General features: G+C 36.2%; 1 protein-coding gene and 1 pseudogene across 1 annotated transcript; both read left to right on the top strand.

Annotated features, from left to right (window-relative positions):
- Positions 1-344: 344 nt before the first annotated feature.
- LOC149249825 (non-specific lipid-transfer protein 4-like) lies at positions 345-12,740 on the top strand. Its single transcript, XM_089456329.1, has 2 exons — positions 345-718; positions 12,603-12,740. Exons 1-2 carry the CDS (start codon positions 345-347, stop codon positions 12,610-12,612), a joined length of 384 nt encoding a protein of 127 aa, XP_089312455.1. The 3' UTR covers positions 12,613-12,740.
- Positions 2,802-3,203, top strand: LOC149249826 (non-specific lipid-transfer protein 4 pseudogene; annotated as a pseudogene).
- Positions 12,741-23,518: the final 10,778 nt, after the last annotated feature.

Below are 23,518 nucleotides of genomic sequence, written 5' to 3' on the forward strand. Positions count from 1 at the left end.
ACCCGACTTTAATGTTGCAGAGGGACCCGACTTTATAAGGTACATGATTGAGTATCGACATTTGAACAAAATAGCATACCTACACCATTAGCATTTAAACCAAAATTCATTTCATGTCGACCATTATTTCGAGCCATGGAAAAACATCAATACATAGATTGTCATTGACAGAGGTTCTGGTTCGGCAATTAAATGCCCCACACAACTAATTTGTGTATTTATACTCGTCCATATCATGTTTGAGAGACTTAGGCATGGATGATTAGACTGTCCCAAGGTGAAGTAAAAGCTGAGATATTGTGAGAGTTCATCAGTCGCAAGAGAAGAGAGGTGAAAGTTTTATCATGGCGGGTATAAGTAGCAAGAACAAGGCTGTCATGTTGGTCAGAGCAGTTGCCATTTTTCTGGTATCTATGGAGATGATGGTGATGCAGGTAGAATCTATCGGCATAAGTTGTGGAACAGTCACTTCGGATCTGAGTCAGTGTGTTGGATATCTGACGTCCGGCCAGGGGAAACCAACCCCTGGTTGCTGCGGAGGAGTGAAGAAGTTGGCAGGTCTAGCCACCACCACCCCCGCAAGTAGGGCAATGTGCAGTTGCTTGAAGAGTGCATATTCCCAATTCCAAAATGTTAAGTCAACTGCTGTCTCTGGTCTCCCGGGCTCCTGCAGTGTTAATCTTCCCTTCAAAATTTCTCTGCAGACCAACTGCAACACGTACCTTCCCTTCCCTCCCTTGTTATAATTTTAATTTCCATGTACTATTTATCTCTCTGACTGTGATTTTTCCATTCTGATTCTAATTTTGTTTTGCTTTTGTTTTCACTGGTTGCAAGATTAGTTGAAAGGCTTCTCGGTTATTGTTGCACTGCTGGATGCAAATATCCATATCTAGTAATACGTAGAATGTGGAGTTAATTAGTGTAGTGTTATTATCTTCTCTATGTATGGTGATTACTTTTGTTGTGATCATGACAGGAATAATGTCATCAAATATGATGAGATTTAAATAAAATGTATACGGACTTGTACCGTGCGTTCATATGGAAATAATGGCTCATAATGTGTTTTTCTTCTTCTTCTTTTTAATTCTACTTTGTATCATTTTCTTTACTTTGTATCATTTATTTATATTTTGATGCTATATGTTTCATTTATTTATTCCTTTCACATTCGAAATAGAAATGAGCGAAAGCCTACCCATCTGGAAAGTCCTTGTAGATAAATCCTATTTTCAGGGACATAGAGATCTATTTTCAAGAGTTTGTCCACACTCTGGCTCAGTTCTTAGAAGAGACGGGTGCATGGAATTTGGGTTAACTGAGCAATTCCAATTTAAGACATTGATGATGAGGTTGGAGTCACTGAATAACTGAATAGAACCCAAATTTTAGGATAATGGGATTACAGAATTGGAGGAAGGAGGTATCTGAGTGGGCTAGCCTCCTCCCCACCTCGTTGCACTTGTAAATGTGCACCTGTAAATGTGGAAAATGCACACCATGCAAGCCTGTTCATGTGCCTGTACCCCCAGGAACTCATGTAACCCTTGCGTTCTGAAACAAAAAGTATTGGTCAACTTTTCAAAAGATATTAATGTATAACCTAACTTCGTATTCTCTTCAACTCTTCTATCTACCACTACATTACTGTTTATATATGATTTGATCCAATAACATAATTTTTCATTTTTCAAGGGTTACAGGAAACAACATTAGATTTGCGGTAGCAATGCCATGAAAATGGAGCCTTGGATTACAGAATTGGAGGAAGAAGGTATCTCAGTGGGCCAGGCTCCTCCCCACCTCGTTGCACCTCTAAATGTGGAAAATGCACACCATGCAAGCCTGTTCATGTACCTGTACCCCCAGGAACTCCTGTAACAGTTGAATACTACCCTGAGGCCTGGAGATGCAAATGTGGTAACAAATTATAGGTGCCCTGATCTTCAACACCCAACTGATCTTCATGCACATGCAGCTGTAGTACATATCATTGATGATCACAACAATATCTCTCTCTATATATATCTAAATCATTTATATACTCACTTGTAGGGTTTTTTAGGCCCTAAGCATCTCTCCATGATATGGTACTAACAGCTTCTCTTGTAATGTGCTCGTGTCTTAATTTTAATTATGAGTATAGATATTTTTGTCTACGAATACAGAATTGCATTTATAGTCTTGATGTACTTTATCTCAAAAAGAATGTCTCAATAACCTAGCATTTATACTGCGGGAACCTAATGGCCCTGGTCAAAACCCACCAAACCTTTATCAAAACAATTTTTCTTGCAAAATATCCATTGCATCTTACTATTCCCAAATGTGTTTTTCATCCACAGAACCTAATTACCATGATCAAATGCTTTGTAACATTGATTAATGAATAGTTTTCTCTGTTCTATGGCAATGGATCTCCCCATTTAATTCCCACTTCAATTTTTCATGTGAACTCGACTTTAATTTTGCAAAGGGACCTGACCTTATAAGGTACATGATTGAGTATCAACATTTGAACAAAATAGCATACCTACACCATTAGCATTTAAACCCAAATCCATTTCCTGCTGACCATTATTTCAAGTCATGGAAAAACTTCAATACATAGATTGTCATTGACAGAGGTTCTGGTTCGGCAATTAAATGCCCAACCCAACTAATTTCTGTATTTATACTCATCCATATCATGTTTGAGAGACTTACGCACAGATTATTAGACTATCCCAAGGTGAAGTAGAAGCTGAGATAGTGTGAGAGTTCATCAGTTGCAAGAGAAAAGAAGTGAAAGTTTTATCATGGGGGGTATCAGCAGCAAGAACAAGGTTGTCGTGTTGGTCGGAGCAACTGCCATTTTTTTGGTATCTATGGAGATGATGGTGATGCAGGCCAAATCTGCCGGCATAAGTTGTGGAATAGTCACTTCGGATCTAAGTCAGTGTGTTGGATATCTGACGTCCGGCCAGGGGAAACCAACCCCTAGTTGCTACAGAGGAGTGAAGAAGTTGGCAGGTCTGGCCACCACCACCCTTGCAAGGAGGGCAATGTACAGTTGCCTAAAGAGTGCGTATTCCCAATTCCCAAATGTTAAATCAACTGCTGTCTCTGGTCTCCCGGGCTCCTGCGGTGTTAATCTTCCCTTCAAAATGTCTCTGCAGACCAACTGCAACATGTACCTTCCCTTTCCTCCTTTGTTATGATTTTAATTTCCATGTACCGTTTATCTCTTCGACTGTGATTTTTCCATTCTGATTCTAATTTTGTTTTGCTTTTGTTTGTTGGCATTATGATGCATGTGTTGTACTTGATTGCAACCCACTCATAGAAGAACATCTCACTCAGTTATAACTAGATGAATCTTCAGAAGAGATATCAGATGTGATTGAATGCATGAGATGCAGGACAAGCTCAAAGGAATCAGATGATAGTTCTAAGTGTGACAAGTTAGCTTTGCCATCAAGTCCAAAGGGGGAGATTGTTGGCATTATGAGACAAGTGTTGTCCTTGATGGCAAATCACACAGATGACAGATCATAGTGCAGCAGGTCAGCAACAAGGATTTGATGATTAGACTACAAGAATGAAGAGAAAATATATATACGCAGGTTCATCGTGACCAAGCCGCATATACACGTGGGTTAGACGTTTCAAAGGCGCGTATGCGTATACACGCACTTTCATGCAAGGAAAAGAACGTATATGTTGGAGAACTTACTTTTGGTCCGTGGTAGTTAGTCCTCGGTATTTGAACCTATGGTTTTGGACCATAGTATCTCGTCAGATGTGTTGATCCCAAGTATTGGGTCCATGGTATTGGTTTTTTATGGTTTTGGACCATGGTATTGAGCAAGGCCTACGACTATAAAAGGAGAAGAAGATCATTAGGCATGTGTATCAAGTAAAGACTTGAATATCTGATGAAGGATGAGATCCAGTATACAGGTTATGGGTTGATGATGCATTGCTTGAACTGAGCTATGGAGGAATCTCATCGGTTTAAGGAGAACAAGATCTAGGGGTAGATCGGGATCAAATGGTTAGAAATGAACTATCTTTCTATGGTTTATTATGCTTATTCTAGATCTGCATACTGATGCATAAATGTTATGAGTATGATTGATGTCTGGTACAACTGCAAAGTTATAATAAATATTTTTAGATCTGTACGCGGTTTGGACTTGGAAAAAGCGCGTATGTACGCGGGTTTGATTCATCGTAGTAGCGTATACACTTTGAAGTTTGATATTTAAAGTTGCAGTTGGGTCTGATTGTTATTGCAGAGTTCTATTGTCTGCTCTATGTTCTGGTGACTGTGTTGTTGACAGGGTTTCAGTGTTTCAGTGATTCAAAAATTGATGATGCTAGTATTGATTGTTTTGTGCTTCAATGATATTTATGGGTCCAGTATGAAAATTTGATGAAACGTGGCCTTCAGATTATGTGTTGTGCTTCAGGAGTATCTAGTCTGAAAATGTATGAAACGTGGTACCCGGAGGAGAGAAGATTGTAGGCCGGTGCCTACGTACTAGTATCTTAGCTAGTACAAGAGCAAAGGGGGTGGTAGCTCCCTTCTAGTAGCAGTTGAAAACTTTGGAGCATTGTAGCAGGTAGCAACTTGCATACTAGTAAATGGATCGGCTAGTACATGAACTATGGGGGTTGTAGCTCCCTTCCAGGAGAGACTGGAGAACGAGAGAGGGTTGTAGCTCTCTGCAGGTAGAAGCCTGCATACTGGTATAAGACTGCACCAGTATAGAAATATTGTAAAAGGATTTTCTTATTAAGAAGAAGATTGAGATGACTTGCAGCAGGTGGTTTTCTCCCACATTGGGTTTCCACCTTATATCATGGTGTTCATGTGTGTGGCTTATGTGTGATGATCTATTCTATTTTACTGCACCTGTTTACTGTTAATATGGTTGATAATGTTCTAATGCACTCATTGAAGATCAATTAACTAAATCATAAGTTCACTGAATATACGTGGGTATTCTTAACTGAAGCAGCATATATGAATCAGAGTATGGAAATGAAAAAGTTTTATTGACTTTATAATACTGATTCACCCCCCCTCTCAGTGTTATTTCCAACAATTGGTATCAGAGCAGGTCCTTTGGTAGAAGCTTGATCGCTTGAAGGAGACCCGTGGAACAATGGGAAAGAAGCTTAAGAAGAAAGCACATAAGCAAAGGAAGACATCTCAGAAGAACTATGACAGTGCGAGAATCGATTGGGGATTAGGTGTAAGAAGCTCTTCAGATTCAGAATCATTTCAGAATGAAGATAAACTATCAGGTATGAATTTGCTATCCTCTGATGTTCCAGCTATCTATCCATTTGGAAAAGATGAAAGTGATAGCGAAACAACTGAATTTGCTCTTATGGGTGAACAAGAAAGATATCAAATAGAGGCAAAATTTAAAAGGCTTTCAGATAAAATCAGAGATCAACAAGATCTATTGAACAAAAGGGAATGTGACTTCAAAGAAGAAGCTACCAAACTAAAGGCTCAACTAGAGGAAGGAAACGAGGTAAGGAAGTTATTCAAGGACAAATATCAAAAGTTGTTGGATGAAGTAACATCACTAAGAGAGGAAGTCAATGAAAGAAACACAACCATCAAGAAACTCAGAGATAGATCCAGTTACTATGAAAGTCTTGAAGCCACGATCCGCTCGCTAAAGGAAGATCTTGAAGAATCAAAGAAGTAGAATAAAGATCTACTCCAAGCTATTGAAAAACAGGTAAACGAAGTTATCAGCTTAAAATCTCAGCTGGAATGTGCCTTCAGAATTCATCAAATGCAGCAGGATCTAAATGAAGAACAAGAAAAGGAGATTCTCAAACTAAGGCAACAAATGGAAGAAGGAAGAAAGTCTGAAGAAATCTTGAAGAAGAAATGTCTGGAAAAGGAAGAAAAACTTCAGATTGAGGTAAATATCTTAAAAGGTAAATTAGAAGAAAATGATAAGCTATTGCGATTTCAAGATAGTACTAAAGCCTTGGATGATATTCTTAGTAGTCAAAGGTCTCCTGCTATCAAGATTGGTCTTGGTTTTCATGAATCTATTGAAGGTGAATCTAGTTCACAAGGTGAGACAAGGGACTCTATTGAAATGCTCAATAAGGAGATGAAAGGTCAATCTCATCATCAACCAAGGAAAGAGATTCTTCAAAGAAAATCTTTTACTCCTCCTATGAATAATGTTGAATGTTATGTATGTCATAATCTTGGACATGTTGCAGCCAGATGTAGAAGAAGAAGGGTTCAATACCATCATACAGAAAGATCATCACATTCAAGGTACTTTAATGGATATTGCTTTGCTTGCAATACGCTTGGTCACAAAGCTGCTGATTGCTACAGGAGGAATATGAAACAGGTAAGATGTTATGCATGTAACAAGCTTGGACATATAGCAAAGGAATGTAGGATCAAAGGATGGACATCACAACAAAAGGAGAAAACATCATCACACTTGAAGATATGGAAGAAGAAGGAAGTACAGTCAGAAAGATGTGGCACAGCATAATGTACTGAGACACAGCACAACATAGACATATCAGACTCAGGGGGAGCTGAAAGTGTAAAACTTCAGTGTCCTGAATCTCATACGCAAGTTTCTTAAAGGGAAGTCGCGTATATACGCGAGTTAGACACTGCAAAGTCACGTATATGTCAGTCTGAGGAAAAGCAGTGGGGACAGGCTCAGAAAAAGGATCTGATATGATTCAATCCATTATTTGCTCTATTGGATTAATAGTTACAGTTTGATGAGTATGTGTCGAAATAGTTTTGATTATTGTAAGATGTTTAGAGGTGTTTTGATCCTAACTTGATGATGATGATGTCTTGATGCTTATTGCTAATTTATGCATGATCAGATCTAACAGTAAACAGATGGCACAGGTTGAGGGGGAGCATATGATTTTAATAATGCATTGTTGGCATTATGGTTAATAGTCCTTGGTGATGATGCTTATATATATATATCTTGCTATGACGTAGTTATGAGTTGTCCATCTCATATGATTCTTGGGGTTACATAGTAGATGTTCAGATCAGATTTATGGTTGATTCTTTGATGATCCATCAGGATAAGGAGAAGTAAAAAGCTTGAATACATAATTTCATTACTTGATGATGAGTCTCTCATATGCTGCTGTCGTCATATGCATAAAGATCATGATGCAAGGTTCCTATAGTTCTTGGTGCTCATAGTTGATGATATAAAGAAGTTTTGACAAATGAGTTTGAGCTCAAGATACGTAGTGATGATACATGGATGACTACTCAAAGTTTCTTTGTTTTGAGATATGATGATGAGTTATTATCTATATGATACTTACATATGTTGATTGATGTAGATGTTCCCAAGTAATGATACCTAGATCATGTAGATCTTGATGTTGATAAAATGGCTATGGTGGTTTCACACATGATATAATGTGAATGACTCTGTATGACATATGCAGAATTCTGTTTAAAGGGATGAATTGATGCATACATACCTTGTTATAGGTTGATGACTTATACTTTACAGGACGTTTATAGGTTGCTGATCTGAAAAATGGGTGTACGCGAGTTGCCTAAGGAGGATCCGCGTACATACACGGTTTGTGTAGAGAGAGTTGCGTATATGGAGGTTTGATGGATATCAGTAGGGACAGGCTCTGGTTGAAGTTTGTCTGATTTGGGTCTAAAAGAGACCATGTGGCACAAGTTGATTGGTTGCAGAAGGAGAACATGATTGTTGATGATTGACAGATGCTGCTGATATTAGTTATTGGTGATTTTCATAAGTCTTGCGCTTGATATTTGGTCTCTATGTCATGTATTTCTTTTATTATCAAGGTCATGTAACGGCCTACATTGGTTTCCCCACTATGCCTGGGATGGATGATGTAATGTTCTTACTTTATCATGTGTAAAATTTTGATATATCCCCACTTGGTTGGGAGATGGATGTATGAGTCTTTGGTGCTAGGAAGGTCACTTATGATGTATAGAGTCATGTTCTTTCTTGTAGAACATCTTTTTGCAGACCTTGCTTACAGTCAGGGGGAGCATGAACAGCACAACTCAGCAAGAGCAGAGCTTTAGCATGTACTCAGAGGGAGCATGGTAAGATTGGTACTCCTTGGCATATATAAAGGGGGAGACCATTCGGGGATTTTAGCAGGTACTCAGGGGGAGTATGGTCAGCAGGATGTTTGTCACAGAAAGTGAATATCTTGGTCCACCCTTTGCCCTTGATGTCAAAGGGGGAGAGTGATTTGATGTTGTTGCCATCAAGTCCAAAGGGGGAGATTGTTGGAATTATGATGCATGTGTTGTACTTGATAGCAACCCACTCATAGAAGAACATATCACTCAGTTATAACTAGATGAATATTCAGAAGAGATATCAGAAGTGATTGAATGCATGAGATGCAGGACAAGCTCAAAGGAATCAGATGATAGTTCTAAGTGTGACAAGTTAGCTTTGCCATCAAGTAAAAAGGGGGTGATTGTTGGCATTATGAGACAAGTGTTGTCCTTGATGGCAAATCACACAGATGATAGATCATAGTGCAACAGGTCAGCAGCAAGGATTTGATGATTAGACTACAAGAATGAAGAGAAAATATATATACGTAGGTTCATCGTGACCAAGCCATGTATACACGCGGGTTAGACGTTTCAAAGGAACATATGCGTATACACGCACTTTCATGCAAGGAAAAGCGTGTATATGTTGGAGAACTTACTTTTGGTCCGTGGTAGTTAGTCCTCGGTATTTGAACCTATGGTTTTCGACCATAGTATCTCGTCAGATGTGTTGATCCCAAGTATTGGGTCCATGGTATTGGTTTGTTATGGTTTTGGACCATGGTATTGAGCAAGGCCTAAGACTATAAAAGGAGAAGAATATCATTAGGCATGTGTATCAAGAAAAGGCTTGAATATCTGATGAGGGATGAGATCCAGTATGGAGGTTATGGGTTGATGATGCATTGCTTGAACTGAGCTATGGAGGAATCTCATCGGTTGAAGGAGAACAAGATCTAGCGGTAGATCGGGATCAAATGGTTAGAAATGAACTATCTTTCTATGGTTGATTATGCTTATTCTAGATCTGCATACTAATGCATAAATGTTATGAGTATGACTGATGTCTTGTAGAGCTGCAAAGTTATAAGAAATATTTTTAGATCTGTACGCGGGTTGGACTTGGAAAAAGCGCATATGTACGCGGGTTTGATTCATCGTAGTAGCGTATACACTTTGAAGTTTGATACTTAAAGTTGTAGTTGGGTCTGATTGTTATTGCAAAGTTCTGTTGTCTGCTCTGTGTTCTGGTGACTGTGTTGTTGACAGGGTTTCAGTGTTTCAGTGATTCAGAAATTGATGATGCTAGTATTGATTGTTTTGTGCTTCAATGATATTTATTGGTCCAGTATGAAAATTTGATGAAACGTGGCCTTCAGATTATGTGTTGTGCTTCAGGAGTATCCAGTCTGAAAATGTATGAAACGTGGTACCTAGAGGAGAGAAGGTTATAGGCCGGTGCCTACGTACTAGTATCTTAGCTAGTACAAGAGCAAAGGGGGTGGTAGCTCCCTTCCAGTAGCAATTGAAAACTTTGGAGCACTGTAGTAGGTAGCAGCCTGCGTACTAGTAAATGGATCGGCTAGTACATGAACTATGGGGGTTGTAGCTCCCTTCCAGGAGAGACTGGAGAACGAGAGAGGGTTGTAGCTCTCTGCAGGTAGAAGTATGCGTACTGGTATAAGACTGCACCAATACAGAAATATTGTAAAAGGATTTTCTTATTAAGAAGAAGATTGAGATGACTTGCAGCAGGTGGTTTTCTCCCACATTGGGTTTCCACCTTATATCATGGTGTTCATGTGTGTGGCTTATGTGTGATGATCTATTCTATTTTACTGCACCTGTTTGCTGTTAATATGGATGATACTGTTCTAATGCACTCATTGAAGATCAATTAACTAAATCATAAGTTCACTGAATATACGTGGGTATTCTTAACTGAAGCAGCATATATGAATCAGAGTATGGAAATGAAAAAGTTTTATTGACTTGATAATACTAATTCACCCCCCCTCTCAGTATTATTTCCAACATTGCTTTAACTGGCTACAGGATCAGTTGAAAGGCTTCTCGATTATTGTTGCACTACCAGATGCACATATGCATATCTAGTACTACGTAGAATGTGGAGTTAATTAGTGTAGTGTTATTATCTTCTCTATGTATGGTGATTACTTTTGTTGTGATCATGACATGAATAATGTCATCAAATATGATGAGATTTAAATAAAATGTATATGGACTTATAAAGTTGTGTTCATATGGAAATAATGGTTCATAATATGTTTTTTTTCTTCTTCCTTTTAATTCTACTTTATCATTTTCTTTACTTTGTGTCATTTATTTATATTTTGATGCTATATGTTTCATTTATTTATTCCTTTCACATTTGAAATAGAAATGGCGAAAGCCTACCCATCTGGAAAGTCCTTGTAGATAAATCTTATTTTTAGGGATATAGAGATCTATTTTCAAGAGTTTGTCCACACTCTGGCTCAGTTCTTAGAAGAGACGGGTGAATGGAATTTTGGTTAACTGAGCAATTCCAGTTTAAGACATTGATGATGAGGTTGGAGTCACTGAATAGCTGAATAAAACCCAAATTTTAGGATAATGGGATTACAAAATTGGAGGAAGGAGGTATCTGACTAGGCCAGGATCCTCCCCACCTCATTGCACCTCTAAATGTGGAAAATGCACACCATGCAAGCCGTTCACGTGCATGTACCTCTAGGAACTCCTGTAACCCTTGCAATCTGAAACAAAAAGGACTGGTGAACTTTTCAAAAGATATTAAGGTATAACCTAACTTCGTATTCTCTTCAACTCTTCTATCTACCACTACATTACTATTTATTTATGATTTGATCCAATAACATAATTTTTCATTTTTCATGGGTTACAGGAAACAACATTAGATTTGCAGCAACAACGCCATGAAAATGGAGCCTTGGATTACAGAATTGGAGGAAGGAGGTATCTGAGTGGGCCAGGCTCCTCCCCACCTCGTTGCACCTCTAAATGTGGAAAATGCACACCATGCAAGCCTGTTCATGTGCCTGTACCCCCAGGAACTCCTGTAACAGTTAAATACTACCCTGAGGCCTGGAGATGCAAATGTGGTAACAAATTATACATGACCTGATCTTCAGCACCCAACTGATCTTCATGCACATGCAGCTACAGTACATATCATTCATGATCACAGTAGTATCTCTCTCTATATATATCTAAATCATTTATATACTCACTTGTAGGGTTTTTCAGGCCCTAAGCAGCTCTCCATGATCTGGTAAACTTCTCTTGTAATGTGCTCGTGTCCTAATTTTAATTATGAGTATAGATATTTTTGTCTGCGAATACAGAATTGCATTTATAGTCTTGATGTACTTTGTCTCAAAAAGAATGTCTCAACCTCCAATATGTCTCAACAACCTAGCATTTATATTGCGGGGACCTATTGGCCGTGGTTAGAACCCACCAAACCTTTATCAGAACAATTTTTCTTGCAAAATGCCCATTGCATCTTACTTTTCCTAAATGTGTTTTTCATCCGATGAACCTAATTACCATGATCAAATTCTTTGTAACGTTGATTAATGAATAGTTTTCTCTACTATGTGGAAATGGATCTCCCCATTTAATTCCCACTTCAATTTTTCATGTGAATCCGACTTTAATGTTGTAGAGGGACTCGACTTTATAAGGTACATGATTGAGTATCGACATTTGAACAAAATAGCTTACCTACACCATTAACATTTAAACCCAAATTCATTTCTTGCCGGCCATTATTTTGAGTCATGGAAAAAATTCAATACATAGATTGTCATTAACAGAGGTTCTGGTTCGACAATTAAATGCCCCGCCCAACCAATTTGTGTATTTATACTCATCCATATCATGTTTGAGAGACTTACGCACAGATGATTAGACTGTCCCAAGGTGAAGCATATGCTGAGATAGTGTGAGAGTCCATCAGTCGCAAGAGAAGAGAGGTGAAAGTATTATCATGGCGGGTATCAGCAGCAAGAACAAGACTGTCGTGTTGGTTAGAGTAGTTGCCATTTTTCTGGTATCTATGGAGATGATGGTGGTGCAGGCAGAATCTACCGGCATACGTTGTGGAATAGTCACTTCGTATTTGAGTCAGTGTGTTGGATATCTGACGTCTGGTCAGGGGAAACCAGCCCTTGGTTGCTGTGGAGGAGTGAAGAAGTTGGAAGGTCTGGCCACCAACACCCCTGCAAGGAGGGAAGTGTGCAGTTGCCTGAAGAGTGCATATTTCCAATTCCCAAATGTTAAATCAACTGCTATCTCTGGTCTCCTAAGCTCCTGTGGTGTTAATCTTCCCTTCAAAATTTCTCTGTAGACCAACTGCAACACGTACCTTCCCTTCCCTCCCTTGTTATGATTTTAACTTCCATGTACCATTTATCTCTCTAACAATGATTTTTCCATTATGATTCTAATTTTGTTTTGCTTTTGTTTTCACTAGTTGCAGGATCAGTTGAAAGGCTTCTCGGTTATTGTTGCACTGCCGGATGCAAATATGCATATCTAGTACTACGTAGAATGTGGAGTTAATTAGTGTAGTGTTATTATCTTCTCTATGTATGGTGATCACTTTTGTTGTGATCATGACAGGAATAATGTCATCAAATATGATGAGATTTAAATAAAATGTATACGGACTTATACCATTGCGTTGATATGGAAATAATGGTTCATAATGTGTTTTTTTTCTTCTTCTTTTTAATTCTACTTTGTATCATTTTCTTTACTTTGTATCATTTATTTATATTTTGATGCTATATGTTTCATTTATTTATTCCTTTCACATTCGAAACAGAAATGGGCGAAAGCCTACCCATCTGGAAAGTCCTTGTAGATAAATCCTATTTTCAGGGATATAGAGATCTGTTTTCAAGAGTTTTTCCGCACTCTGGCTCAGTTCTTAGAAGATATGGGTGAATGGAATTTGGGTTAACTGAGCAATTATAGTTTAAGACATTGATGACGAGGTTGGAGTCACTCAATAGCTTAATAGAACCCAAATTTTAGGGTAATGCAAATTTAAAGCAAAGAAAATAATTCATTAGCGGCCCATGATTATTTTTGCAAGAACCCCTGTATAAGAAGCACTTGCTAATGGCTTTGCCCACTCAAAAGAGGCCTCATGGCTTTGGATTGTTCTTGTCCATTTAAGGTCTTATAAAATTCATATAGTCCAATATGAGAGTGAGTAGTATTATTATCAAGTTTTTATCTAACCAAATGCCCCCACATGGCCAAGGAAGGGTGAGCTCTTCCAAGCTTTAGAGAATATAGAAAAACAGATCATGGAATCATGTTTTAATAGTCATTGCACATTATATTAGACAATTATATAAGTCCAAATATCATTCTAGTTCTTTCCAGACTCATTGCAAGTAGATGCAAATTCTTTTTTAAAAAATGCAACACTGTTTATGTTAGGAGTAGCAGGGGCTTGAGTTCTTGCACTATATGATCAGCGTCAGCTACTAGTTCTGAGTAACTCGAACAAGTCAATATTGATATGTAGCAGATGCATGGACAGTGTTTGAAAAAATGCCTGAACGGGATGTGGTGTGATAGAATACTATGATTGTTGGATATACAAAAAATGGGTATTGTGAGGAGGTATTAAGGCTTTATGGCCAGATGTAATGGATAGCTATAGAGGCGGATCATGTTAGCTTTGCCAGTGTACTTGGTGTGTGTGCTGGCCCAGAAGCTCTGCAGCAGGGAAACACAGTGGCTTATAAGATGTTGAGACGAAGCATATCCAATTTGCTTCAGAAGACAGGTGCAAAAATGAATGATGTGCATGCATCAAATGACCAAAGTTCTACATTTTAGTTTGTGAAAATCACAATAGGAAAATATTTCAGTCTTGCCATTATTCTTATAGTGGCAAGATTTTGAATTTTAGTTGTTCAAGAAAACTATTTTTAGTATGTAGTATGTACTATCTATTTGTGATGATTGTCAATATGAAAAATAATTTGTCTTCCTTCCCTTTTGTTCTAATGTCTTCTCTCTCAATTTGATAGTCTTCCTTGATTTAAAGAGTTGCGGGTACGTCTGATCCCTGACAGTCATTCAGTTCAATGTTTGATGGCCTTGAAGCTCCTAAACCCAATTTCATGTTGTTCTTTCCTGTACAATAAAAATGGTCCCATACTAGTCACTATTTCTTTGAAAACGACAGTGTAAACACAAGAAGTAGCATAGAGAAAATCTCTTAAATTCAAGATATTAAAAAGAATGAATGCAAGGTTTTAGAGACAATTCAGATCGATCCAAAGAAAGATGCAGGAAAATGTAATATTTTCAAAGGAAAATGGATCATAGCCCAAAAGAGCCTCTATAGAGAGATAAGGCATGTCATATATTCAATGGATAGTTTCTCTGACATGGAATACTTGTAACAGAGATGGAAACCAAATGGTTGCACCCTGCCTTGTTTAAATTTTAACATCATTCTTAGAATTCGTAATAAGTTGTGCACTTTTGTTTTGCAACGCCATATCATGTGAATTGAAGATTCACATTTGGTTTCATATATTATTGATCTATGAGGTAAAATCCCCTACAAATGCTCGCAATAAATTTATAGCATTTCGTTTGCAGGTATACATGAAAGGTTAATTGCACAAATGTAGCCATAATTATAGATATGAATTTTAGTTTGATGATTTAATTCCATGTACCATGTTTAATTCTAATTAGATTGTTCATGTTGTTGGAAAAACGACTTGAGTTTTCATAGAAATTGGATTGATCAGACACTGATGTTTATTCCTCAAGTATACCAGTTTCGTCTCTGGCTCATGGTGAGACATGTGAAAATCAATATTATCAAGCTACCACCTACTATACAATTTCTAATGATTTTGGCCTCCTAGGATTTTGCAGCTCAATATTAGATGCAATATCATAAAATCACAGGGGAAGAGCAATGGAGTTTGATTTAGATGTTTACAAGTAAGAAACATGACATAAAATCTACATTCTTGCTCATGTTCTGAGCTTGTGATGTTACTTCTAGCAACTATGATGGATTACATAAAATTTTCTGTCAAGCTGTTTTTCTAGAAACAAGTTATAGCAACATCGTCCATGCTTTTCAACAGATTGTGCACCAGGAGGGCATGTTAGGAGTAGTAGGGGCTGGAGTTATTGCACTATATGATGAGCTTCAACTACTAGTTCTGAGTAAGTCGAACAAGTCAATATTGATATGTAGCAGATGCATGGACAGTGTTTGACAAAATGCATGAACGGGATGTGGTGTCATGGAATATTATGATTGTTGGATATATTAAAAATGGGTATTGTCAGGAGGCATTAAGGCTTTATGGCCGGATGCAATGGACAACTATAGAGGCAGATCATGTTACCTTTGCCAGTGTACTTGGTGCGTTTGCTAGCCCAGAAGCTCCACAATAGGGAAACGAGGTGCATGGCCATGTAATTAGAAATGGTTTTGACCTAGAGGACCCTGTAGGGAATCCTATTCTTACTATGTTATGAATGTACTAGCTTCTATGCATGTTTATTATTCCCTACGTTAGTGTTCCTTGGCCTTGTTTTGTAGTATATTCGAAAAGGTTATGAGATATTTTACAATCTTAAGCCCAATGCACGCCTTCTCATATAACAGTCACATTATCCAAGATAAATCAGTTTGTCAGATTAATTTTGTATCTTTTGGGTGAATTATGTTAGGGCAGGCAGAATCTGCCATGCATAGCTTCTCTTCAAATCTTCTACATGTAACCTTAAATAACCATGCTTGAAATACCATCTATATCAATGAAATATGATCACATGATGTGTCACCATTGGCATACCACCCAACAACACTACATTATGCAAATTGCTAGCAATACTATACTCAATATAACCCCTATTCGACATTTTTTGTAAAATTATGGCCGATATGAAGAAATGTATCAGGTAGAAATTTAATCTATCTTATGAAAATGCCACTAACTATCTAGGCATGTTTTTTCTATGTATGCACCCTAGATTACATCGAACAAAAACTGATACACATCAAATATTTTACTAATCCCCTCTACTTTTTCATTTGTCCATTTTTCTCTATCAAACATATGCTTGTCACAAAAGGCAAGTAATTGCTTATGCTTGCAATCAAACTATTTTGTATGAGACAATTTGCAATTAGCGTTACAATAATCAGTGCAAGAACAGAGTCCATTCGAGAAACAATGGAAACAATTTGCATCTCTCACAACAATTCCCTTCCCAGTGACCATCGGAATGAGCTTTGTGGCATTGTGGCAACGCCCTCAAATGTGAAGGTTCTTGGTAATCTGGATAGCTGATCTAGGCATTTGTTGATGATAAAAAATAAACACCAGTAAAGAAACAAAATTGCATAAAATTTGGACTTCTTTCTTCTATGCTATTGTTTCTTATATCATTGCCTTACGACGTTTCCTTTGCAACATGTGGTGCAAATGCTAGTTTATAACAATTTTATAATAATATGACAAGATTGTTAACCATGGATATTCACCCTCACTTTACCATGGATATTAACTTGTAAATATTCTTTGTTACAATACCATAGGCCAATATCATGGCTTATCAATACCACATGCCAAAAAACCATAACTTATTTCATAGTAAAAATATTTTATTTTAATTTAATTTTACAACCATTTTTTAATTGAACCTAAAAGGGAAAATGTTACAATTTGAGATATATCTAAACCCTCTATCCTCACGACTACTAAAAATATTCCCATATAAAATAAAATAAGGTTTTAATAAAATTAAGCTAAGATGGATCTATGCCAGTTCTTTATATATATATATATATATATATATTTATTTTAATTTAATTTTACAACTATTTTTTAATTGAATCTAAAAGGGAAAATGTTACAATTTGAGATATATCTAAACCCTCTATCCTCATGACTACTAAAAATATTCCCATATAAATTAAAATAAGGTTTTAATAAAATTAAGCTAAGATGGATCTCTTCCAGTTCTTTTTATATATATATATATATATATATATATATATATATATATATATATATATATATATATATATATATATATATATATATATATATATATATATATATATATATATATATAGAACTCGCATCGATCCATCATAGCTAAGGATCCAAGGGATGAGAGCAAGAAAATTGACTAATTATAATAGATTAAATATAGTGCATGATTTTTTTTAAGTTTTTCATTATTTTATTTTTTTTTACATGATTGATCCAAAATATAGGTTTAATATTTTACAACCAATTAAGTTTTTCTAATTTAGATAATTTCTTAAGCACAATACAATGTGATCAAATTTAAGAGAGAGTTGGAGAGGGGGTGGAGAGAGGGAGCGAGACGGTGAAAATGTTGGAGGATAGAGAGAGAGAAAGAGAGAGTGAATGGGGGGGAGGGAGAGACAGTGATGTCCGGGGGGGGGGAGGGAGAGGAAGGAAGGAAGGAAGATTGAGAGAGAGAGAGAGAGAGAGAGAGAGAGAGAGAGAGAGAGAGAGAGAGAGAGATGGAGTTGGAGTGGGAGAGATAAGGAGGAAAGAACAAAAACATAGAGAGATAGAGGTGGAGAGAGAGAGGAGTGAGAAGGGAGAGATGGTGAGAGAGTGAGGGAGAGAGGAGAGGAGGGAAGAGAAAGAAGAGGAGAGGATAGAGATAGGGAGAGAAGGGGAAGGGAGAGAGATGGATACATAGAGATGGAGAAGGACAGGGAGGGGGGAGATAGTGATAGAGTTGGACGGAAGAGAGAGAGAGAGGGAGAGTGATTTGGGGGGACAGATAGAGGGAGGTAGGAGATAAGGGATAGAGAGGAAGGAAGATAGAGATGGGGAGAGAGAGATGGAATTGGAGGGGATACGAGAGGGAGGGAACAAGAAAAACATAGAGGGAGAAAGGTGGAGAGAGAGAGGGGGTGAAAAGGGAGTCATGGAAAGAGAGTGAGGAAGAGAGGAGAGTGGGAGGGAATAGAGAGAAGGATATAGATAGAGAGGGAGAGAAGGGGAGGAGAGAGATAGACAAAGAAGGCGAAGAGAGGGACAGAGTGTGTCTGTATGTTTGTGGGGTGAGATAGAGAGAGGGAATAACAAAGAGACACAAATAAAAATATAGATATTATATAGTATTATATAACCATGGAAAATTTTAGGGGCTAATGTTCGCCCAGTGGGCTAATTTTCCATGATTTTTCCACAAAAAAGATTCGCCAATTTCCAATTTTATAAAAGACGATTCGCCCAAATTTTAGAATATAAAATTATTTTACCTTAAAAATCGCCAACATTATATAGAGACTATATATAAAATAATTATAAATTTGAATAATTTTACAAATATATCAATAAACATTTATAATTTGCATATTAGGGATTAGTGAGATTCGCCAATGTTTTAAACTTCAAGAAAATTTTCCATCCTTAAAATTTTCCTTGTATATAACCAACCTAGATCCATATTAACCCTATAACTATCAAGTGCCGAGAGGGTTCCAATATCTCAAGGTGACAACATTTCCTCAAGTTTTGCACTAGAAAAAAAAGTTTGCACCTTGAGAGATTGGACCCCTCTCAACACTTGAAAGATCTGGGGTTAAGATGGATGCAGGTTAGTTAATATGAAATTAAAGTAGTTTTTATTTGATATTATAGCCTTAAAAATTAAATTTTCCCTTTATATTAATTTCAAATTAGAACTAGATCCAATTATATTTAATGAATAGATTTTTAAAAAATACATAATTTTTTTTTTATTAAAAAATATATTTCTAAAATTACAAATTATTATAGATACATAGTGCAAAGTTGGCTCACCTATACACCATGTGAGGATGAAGAAGTGTTTAAGGAAGGATAGCCTTTTACCCAATCTTTAACAACCTTTCAATCCGTTATCACTTGTAAGTTTAGATTGCTTGACACAATTAAGATGAATAATATAAAAAGTTGATTCATATTATTGTAGTACTTGTTAATTAGTTGTATTTTTGTTCTTCAACTAAATTAGTCATTCATGTTAGTCATTTTTAGTCGTATTACTTATTAGCTAGTCACATATTTTAACCTTTGACTAAATTAGTGATTTATGTTAGTAGCTTTTAGTTCGGTCACTTAAGGTTGCTCATTTTTTGTAGTATTTCACTTGGAAACATTGTGGTGAGTAACGTTTTTAGTCACCTAGTCACTAATTGATCATTTTCTACTAGTGGATGATCATTGTCGGGCTGAAGTAATATGACAAAAAATTAAAGCTTGGGAAAAATTGAAGCTTGATTTTTATAACTAGATTTCCATCAGATCCGTGGAGTTGCATGACACCTCCTTTAGATTCGTGGAGTCGCATGACACATCCTTCTCCAAATCTTCTTAGTAAAACTGTTGTGGAATTTAATGGTATGACAAAAGTTCCAGTGTGTGATCAACCTTATGATATTGAAGCCCAGATTAGAGAAATGTTTTTTTCATACATCAAGCATTAAACATGCATAATTCTAGTAGTTTCACTTGCAAATGCAAATTTGTCAAATTATGATTCCCTTCGTATGGAAATAATTGTTGATCATGATGGTAACTACATTTGTAGGGTGTTTGAGATGTAAAATGGGATCTGAGTTTATTTGTTTCCATTTTGACATCTATGCTTTGATGGATGTTTTAGATTTTTCATGGAAAAAATATCCATTATTATATTTTTAGTAAATTGGGATATTCTAATTTTTTAACATAAATATTCATGGCACAACACCAAACTATAGGCCTGTTTATAAAGGTAAAATTGCTAAAAAAAATAGTTGAAGATATTATAGTATTGTAATGATTTTGTATGGACTTGTGAAAGTGTTGCGATCTTATTGTATTTTTCTAGATGGATATTATGGACTGAGGAACTGATACATCTAATTTCCATTTGGGAAGTGTAATCCCCCTATGCCTAGATTATATTGGAGTTTCCGATCATAATCAAGCAGTATGTCTAATAATTGTCAAGCATCTCATTTTATTATAGAAAATAACTTTTGTAATTTTTAGGCTTACACACTTGCACTCATACATAATATTCTTTGCAAGTTTTGTATAAAGAAACTATTATCATGTGCAATTAATTATCTACAACTTGAACTCTCTCCTATTTATTTTGGTCTAGCTAATAGTAATTTACTATTCTAGCTCTACTTCCTTTTCATTATTCATATATGAAATTCATTTTCCCGTAACCTCATACGAGGTTGGGCATCACAAGAACCTAACCTTCAAAAAGTGCACTATTGGCACAAACACAAACACAAATTGGAAGGTTAGGAGAATAGGTAATGAATGTGCAGAATTTAACCAACATGATTTAAGATGAGGAACTGATATGTTTGTTATTTATTAACTTGGTGAAAAGGTATTTAATGTGGATGAATAATATGAGTATAAAGGTAGATCAAAGCATTTAAGGAATGATCGATAAAATTGCTAGTCTACTAAAAAATATAAATGCTCTATTTTTGTTATTAAAATTGACATCAAAATCGTTACTGAATTTTATAGTGTGGCAAAGTCTTGAGAGGTAAAATCATGAAATTTCCAGGAATTACTATATATGGTTCAAAGTAAAAGAGTATATCTTGTTATTCAACCATTTTCTTGAAAAACAAAACCACCTCATAGTGATGGAAAGAGAACTAGGTAACCTCATATCTCTATTTATTTACAAAGTAGAGGCACCAAGACTTGAGCTTAATAAGTACTTAACCATACTTAATTATGTTCCATTTTTCCATAATTGAACAAATTAATTTTGTAAAAAATTTTATGCATGCAACCAAGACTTGGCATGGAACTAGTTTTTCATAATTGTTTCGCTGTTCTATTCAGTTTATTTTTCACAAATTTTAATGGTATAGAAACTAATGTGTTGAGAATCTTATTGAAAGAGTGCACTCATACTCACCAGATATTCAATAACCACAAATTCAAACAAGAAATCAACATTATGTTGTCTATATTGGGTTCTCTACTCAACATATACACAAGATCACACATTTTTCCCTTGACAAATTTGGAAAGTAAGATTTTAAAGATAGCTTACGTTCTTCTTCTTTGTATATACATGTTTCTATGATCCAATTATTTTTATGACCTACATTGGAAGAAACCAATTGAAAACACACCCAATTGTTTACATCAGTCAGGTTGAAAGGGTCATGGAAGTGTCTATGTTCATCCAATTATCCTCATTGGATGTCTCATCTATGAGTGACATGAGTTTTAATAAAGATTCTGTAGTGCTTAGTATTAAAGTGTTCTCCTCTAGCCCACCAATGCCACTGGATGCACAATTCAATACCTGTAATGGAGGTGGTCTGAATGGGAATGGATTTTTACAGATGGGAAGTATAGAATGGTTTCTAGGATCTATTGAGCAGTTTCTCGTGACTAGGATGACAATAGAGTTGAATAAAAAGTTTCCAAATAACCAAGGTATGACATCTTTTTTGAATATTTGAATTTCTTTGGAAGTTGAAATTTGATTTATGTGGATATTTAGAAGATGTTTTTTATAGACAAAACTAACTAGGTTGAGGTATCAATTTCCCTTCCACCAAGTTTTTCCGGTCATGCATTTTTTTCCATCAAGTATGGATACTTTTATGAGTCCACCCTTCTAAAATACATGTAATTCTTGATGGCATTTCAGATATGTATCCGTTATTATTTTCTTGAATTCTTGCAAGAGGATTAAATAATTTATGTTTGGGAAATATAAGAACTATATAATGCTCCCTATTGGTGAGGGCATAATTGTGGAACCTATGACAAAACTATTCTATAACTCATACCGAAACAAGGTATAATGGCTTGGAATTTGGTTTGCTTATGTAGAGATGAAATTAAAAAGGATAAAGGTTGTAGAGATAAAGGTATGAGACAAAAGAGGAAAAGTTGGGAGATTATAAATTTATCAACTTCCATGAGCAGAGTTAATTGTTAGTCGTTAAGTTGTTATTGTCAGAACTAGTAGTGTCTTTCCAAACCACCAAAATTTCCTATTACAATGACATATTTGTTTACACAAGGTCTAGATGATTACATAGTCATGCACAATCCAAAATAATGAACAAAGAACCATGCACTATAATTTGTGAAAAAATGGTAGGAAAATAGGCCCCAAAATCCATATGTAATTAATGGAAGCACCATACTTTTTCACTGTATGATCAATAAGAGTATTCACTTGCTTCAGTGCCTATAGAGAAATAAGTGCCTTCATAAGGTTGGGGATATGCATAATAAGAATTATGGTTTTAATTTTACTTTTTGCAAATTATCAAATTTCATTGTTTCTCGTTTGAGGAATATCATCTTAAAATCCCTGTTATGCCTTATTTTGTACAAATTCATTATTTATCCATAACTATAGGAGAACCCTTGAAATGTTACATTCAAAATTCGTGGTTCAAAATCCAATTTTTTCAAATTGTGGGATTATCCTTCTATCCATCTGATGCAGGAGCATTCAACCCAAGGGAAAATATTGTAAATAGTAGACATAGGGGGTCATGCATTCTTAGAATTATTTTCCTAAGTTTCAAGTTAGTTTAATATTTAGACTTCTAAATGTGATTTAAATTAGATGCTCTCAAACAAGTAAATAAGAGCATGAGTAGTTCCATGATTTTAGAAGTAAGGGAGAGCTTTTAGGCATAAAAGAAATAGATGTGGATAAGGAGGCTTTTCTGTTTTAAAACAAAGAAAAGATAGAATAAAGCCTCAAGAGGTTTTTTCCATATATGCATGCATGTAAAATCTTTAGGCTTTTGATACCAATGTTTATTATATATATATATGAATGTAAGCCTATGGGCAAAGAGGAGCCACTAGAGGGAGAGAGCCACGAAAGGAGAGAATTTGGCTTGCGAGAGGAGAGCCACTAGAGTGGAGAATTTGGCTTATGATAGGAGAGGCACCAGAATTGATAATCGGGTCTGTGAGAGAGTGCAGCATTGATTGTTAGGCCTGCGTGCCTATGTATTTGTGTGGATGTATATGAGACCGAAGTCTCTCAATGTAAATTCACGCTTTTATATTAATATATGCAGTGTTTCTGACTATGTTAAAACAGAGGGAGTTTGTTTCCATTTAACTGTTGTTTCCGTGGACTCTCTAAGTCCTTTTATAATGTTCTGTGTATAACTCTGTTTACACAGAGAAGTTGTTATATTTTCCTTAAGCGGGACAGAGGTGGACGTGAACTGTTATCTATATCGGTTCTAACCCTTATCGGGTCCGAACCAATCTAATATCGCATCAGAAGGCTTATTAGCGGTGGAAGCGTAAGCTCCGAGATTCCAGAACCGATCTATTA

This window comes from Pinus tabuliformis, chromosome 7 (genome assembly GCF_031772625.1).
Source record: "Pinus tabuliformis cultivar Carrire ecotype Pingquan chromosome 7, CPIR1, whole genome shotgun sequence".
NCBI classification, from domain to species: Eukaryota; Viridiplantae; Streptophyta; class Pinopsida; order Pinales; family Pinaceae; genus Pinus; species Pinus tabuliformis.

Excerpts from the sequence above, each read along its gene's own strand:
- LOC149249825 (XM_089456329.1), top strand. The coding sequence starts at position 345 with ATGGCGGGTATAAGTAGCAAGAACAAGGCTGTCATGTTGGTCAGAGCA.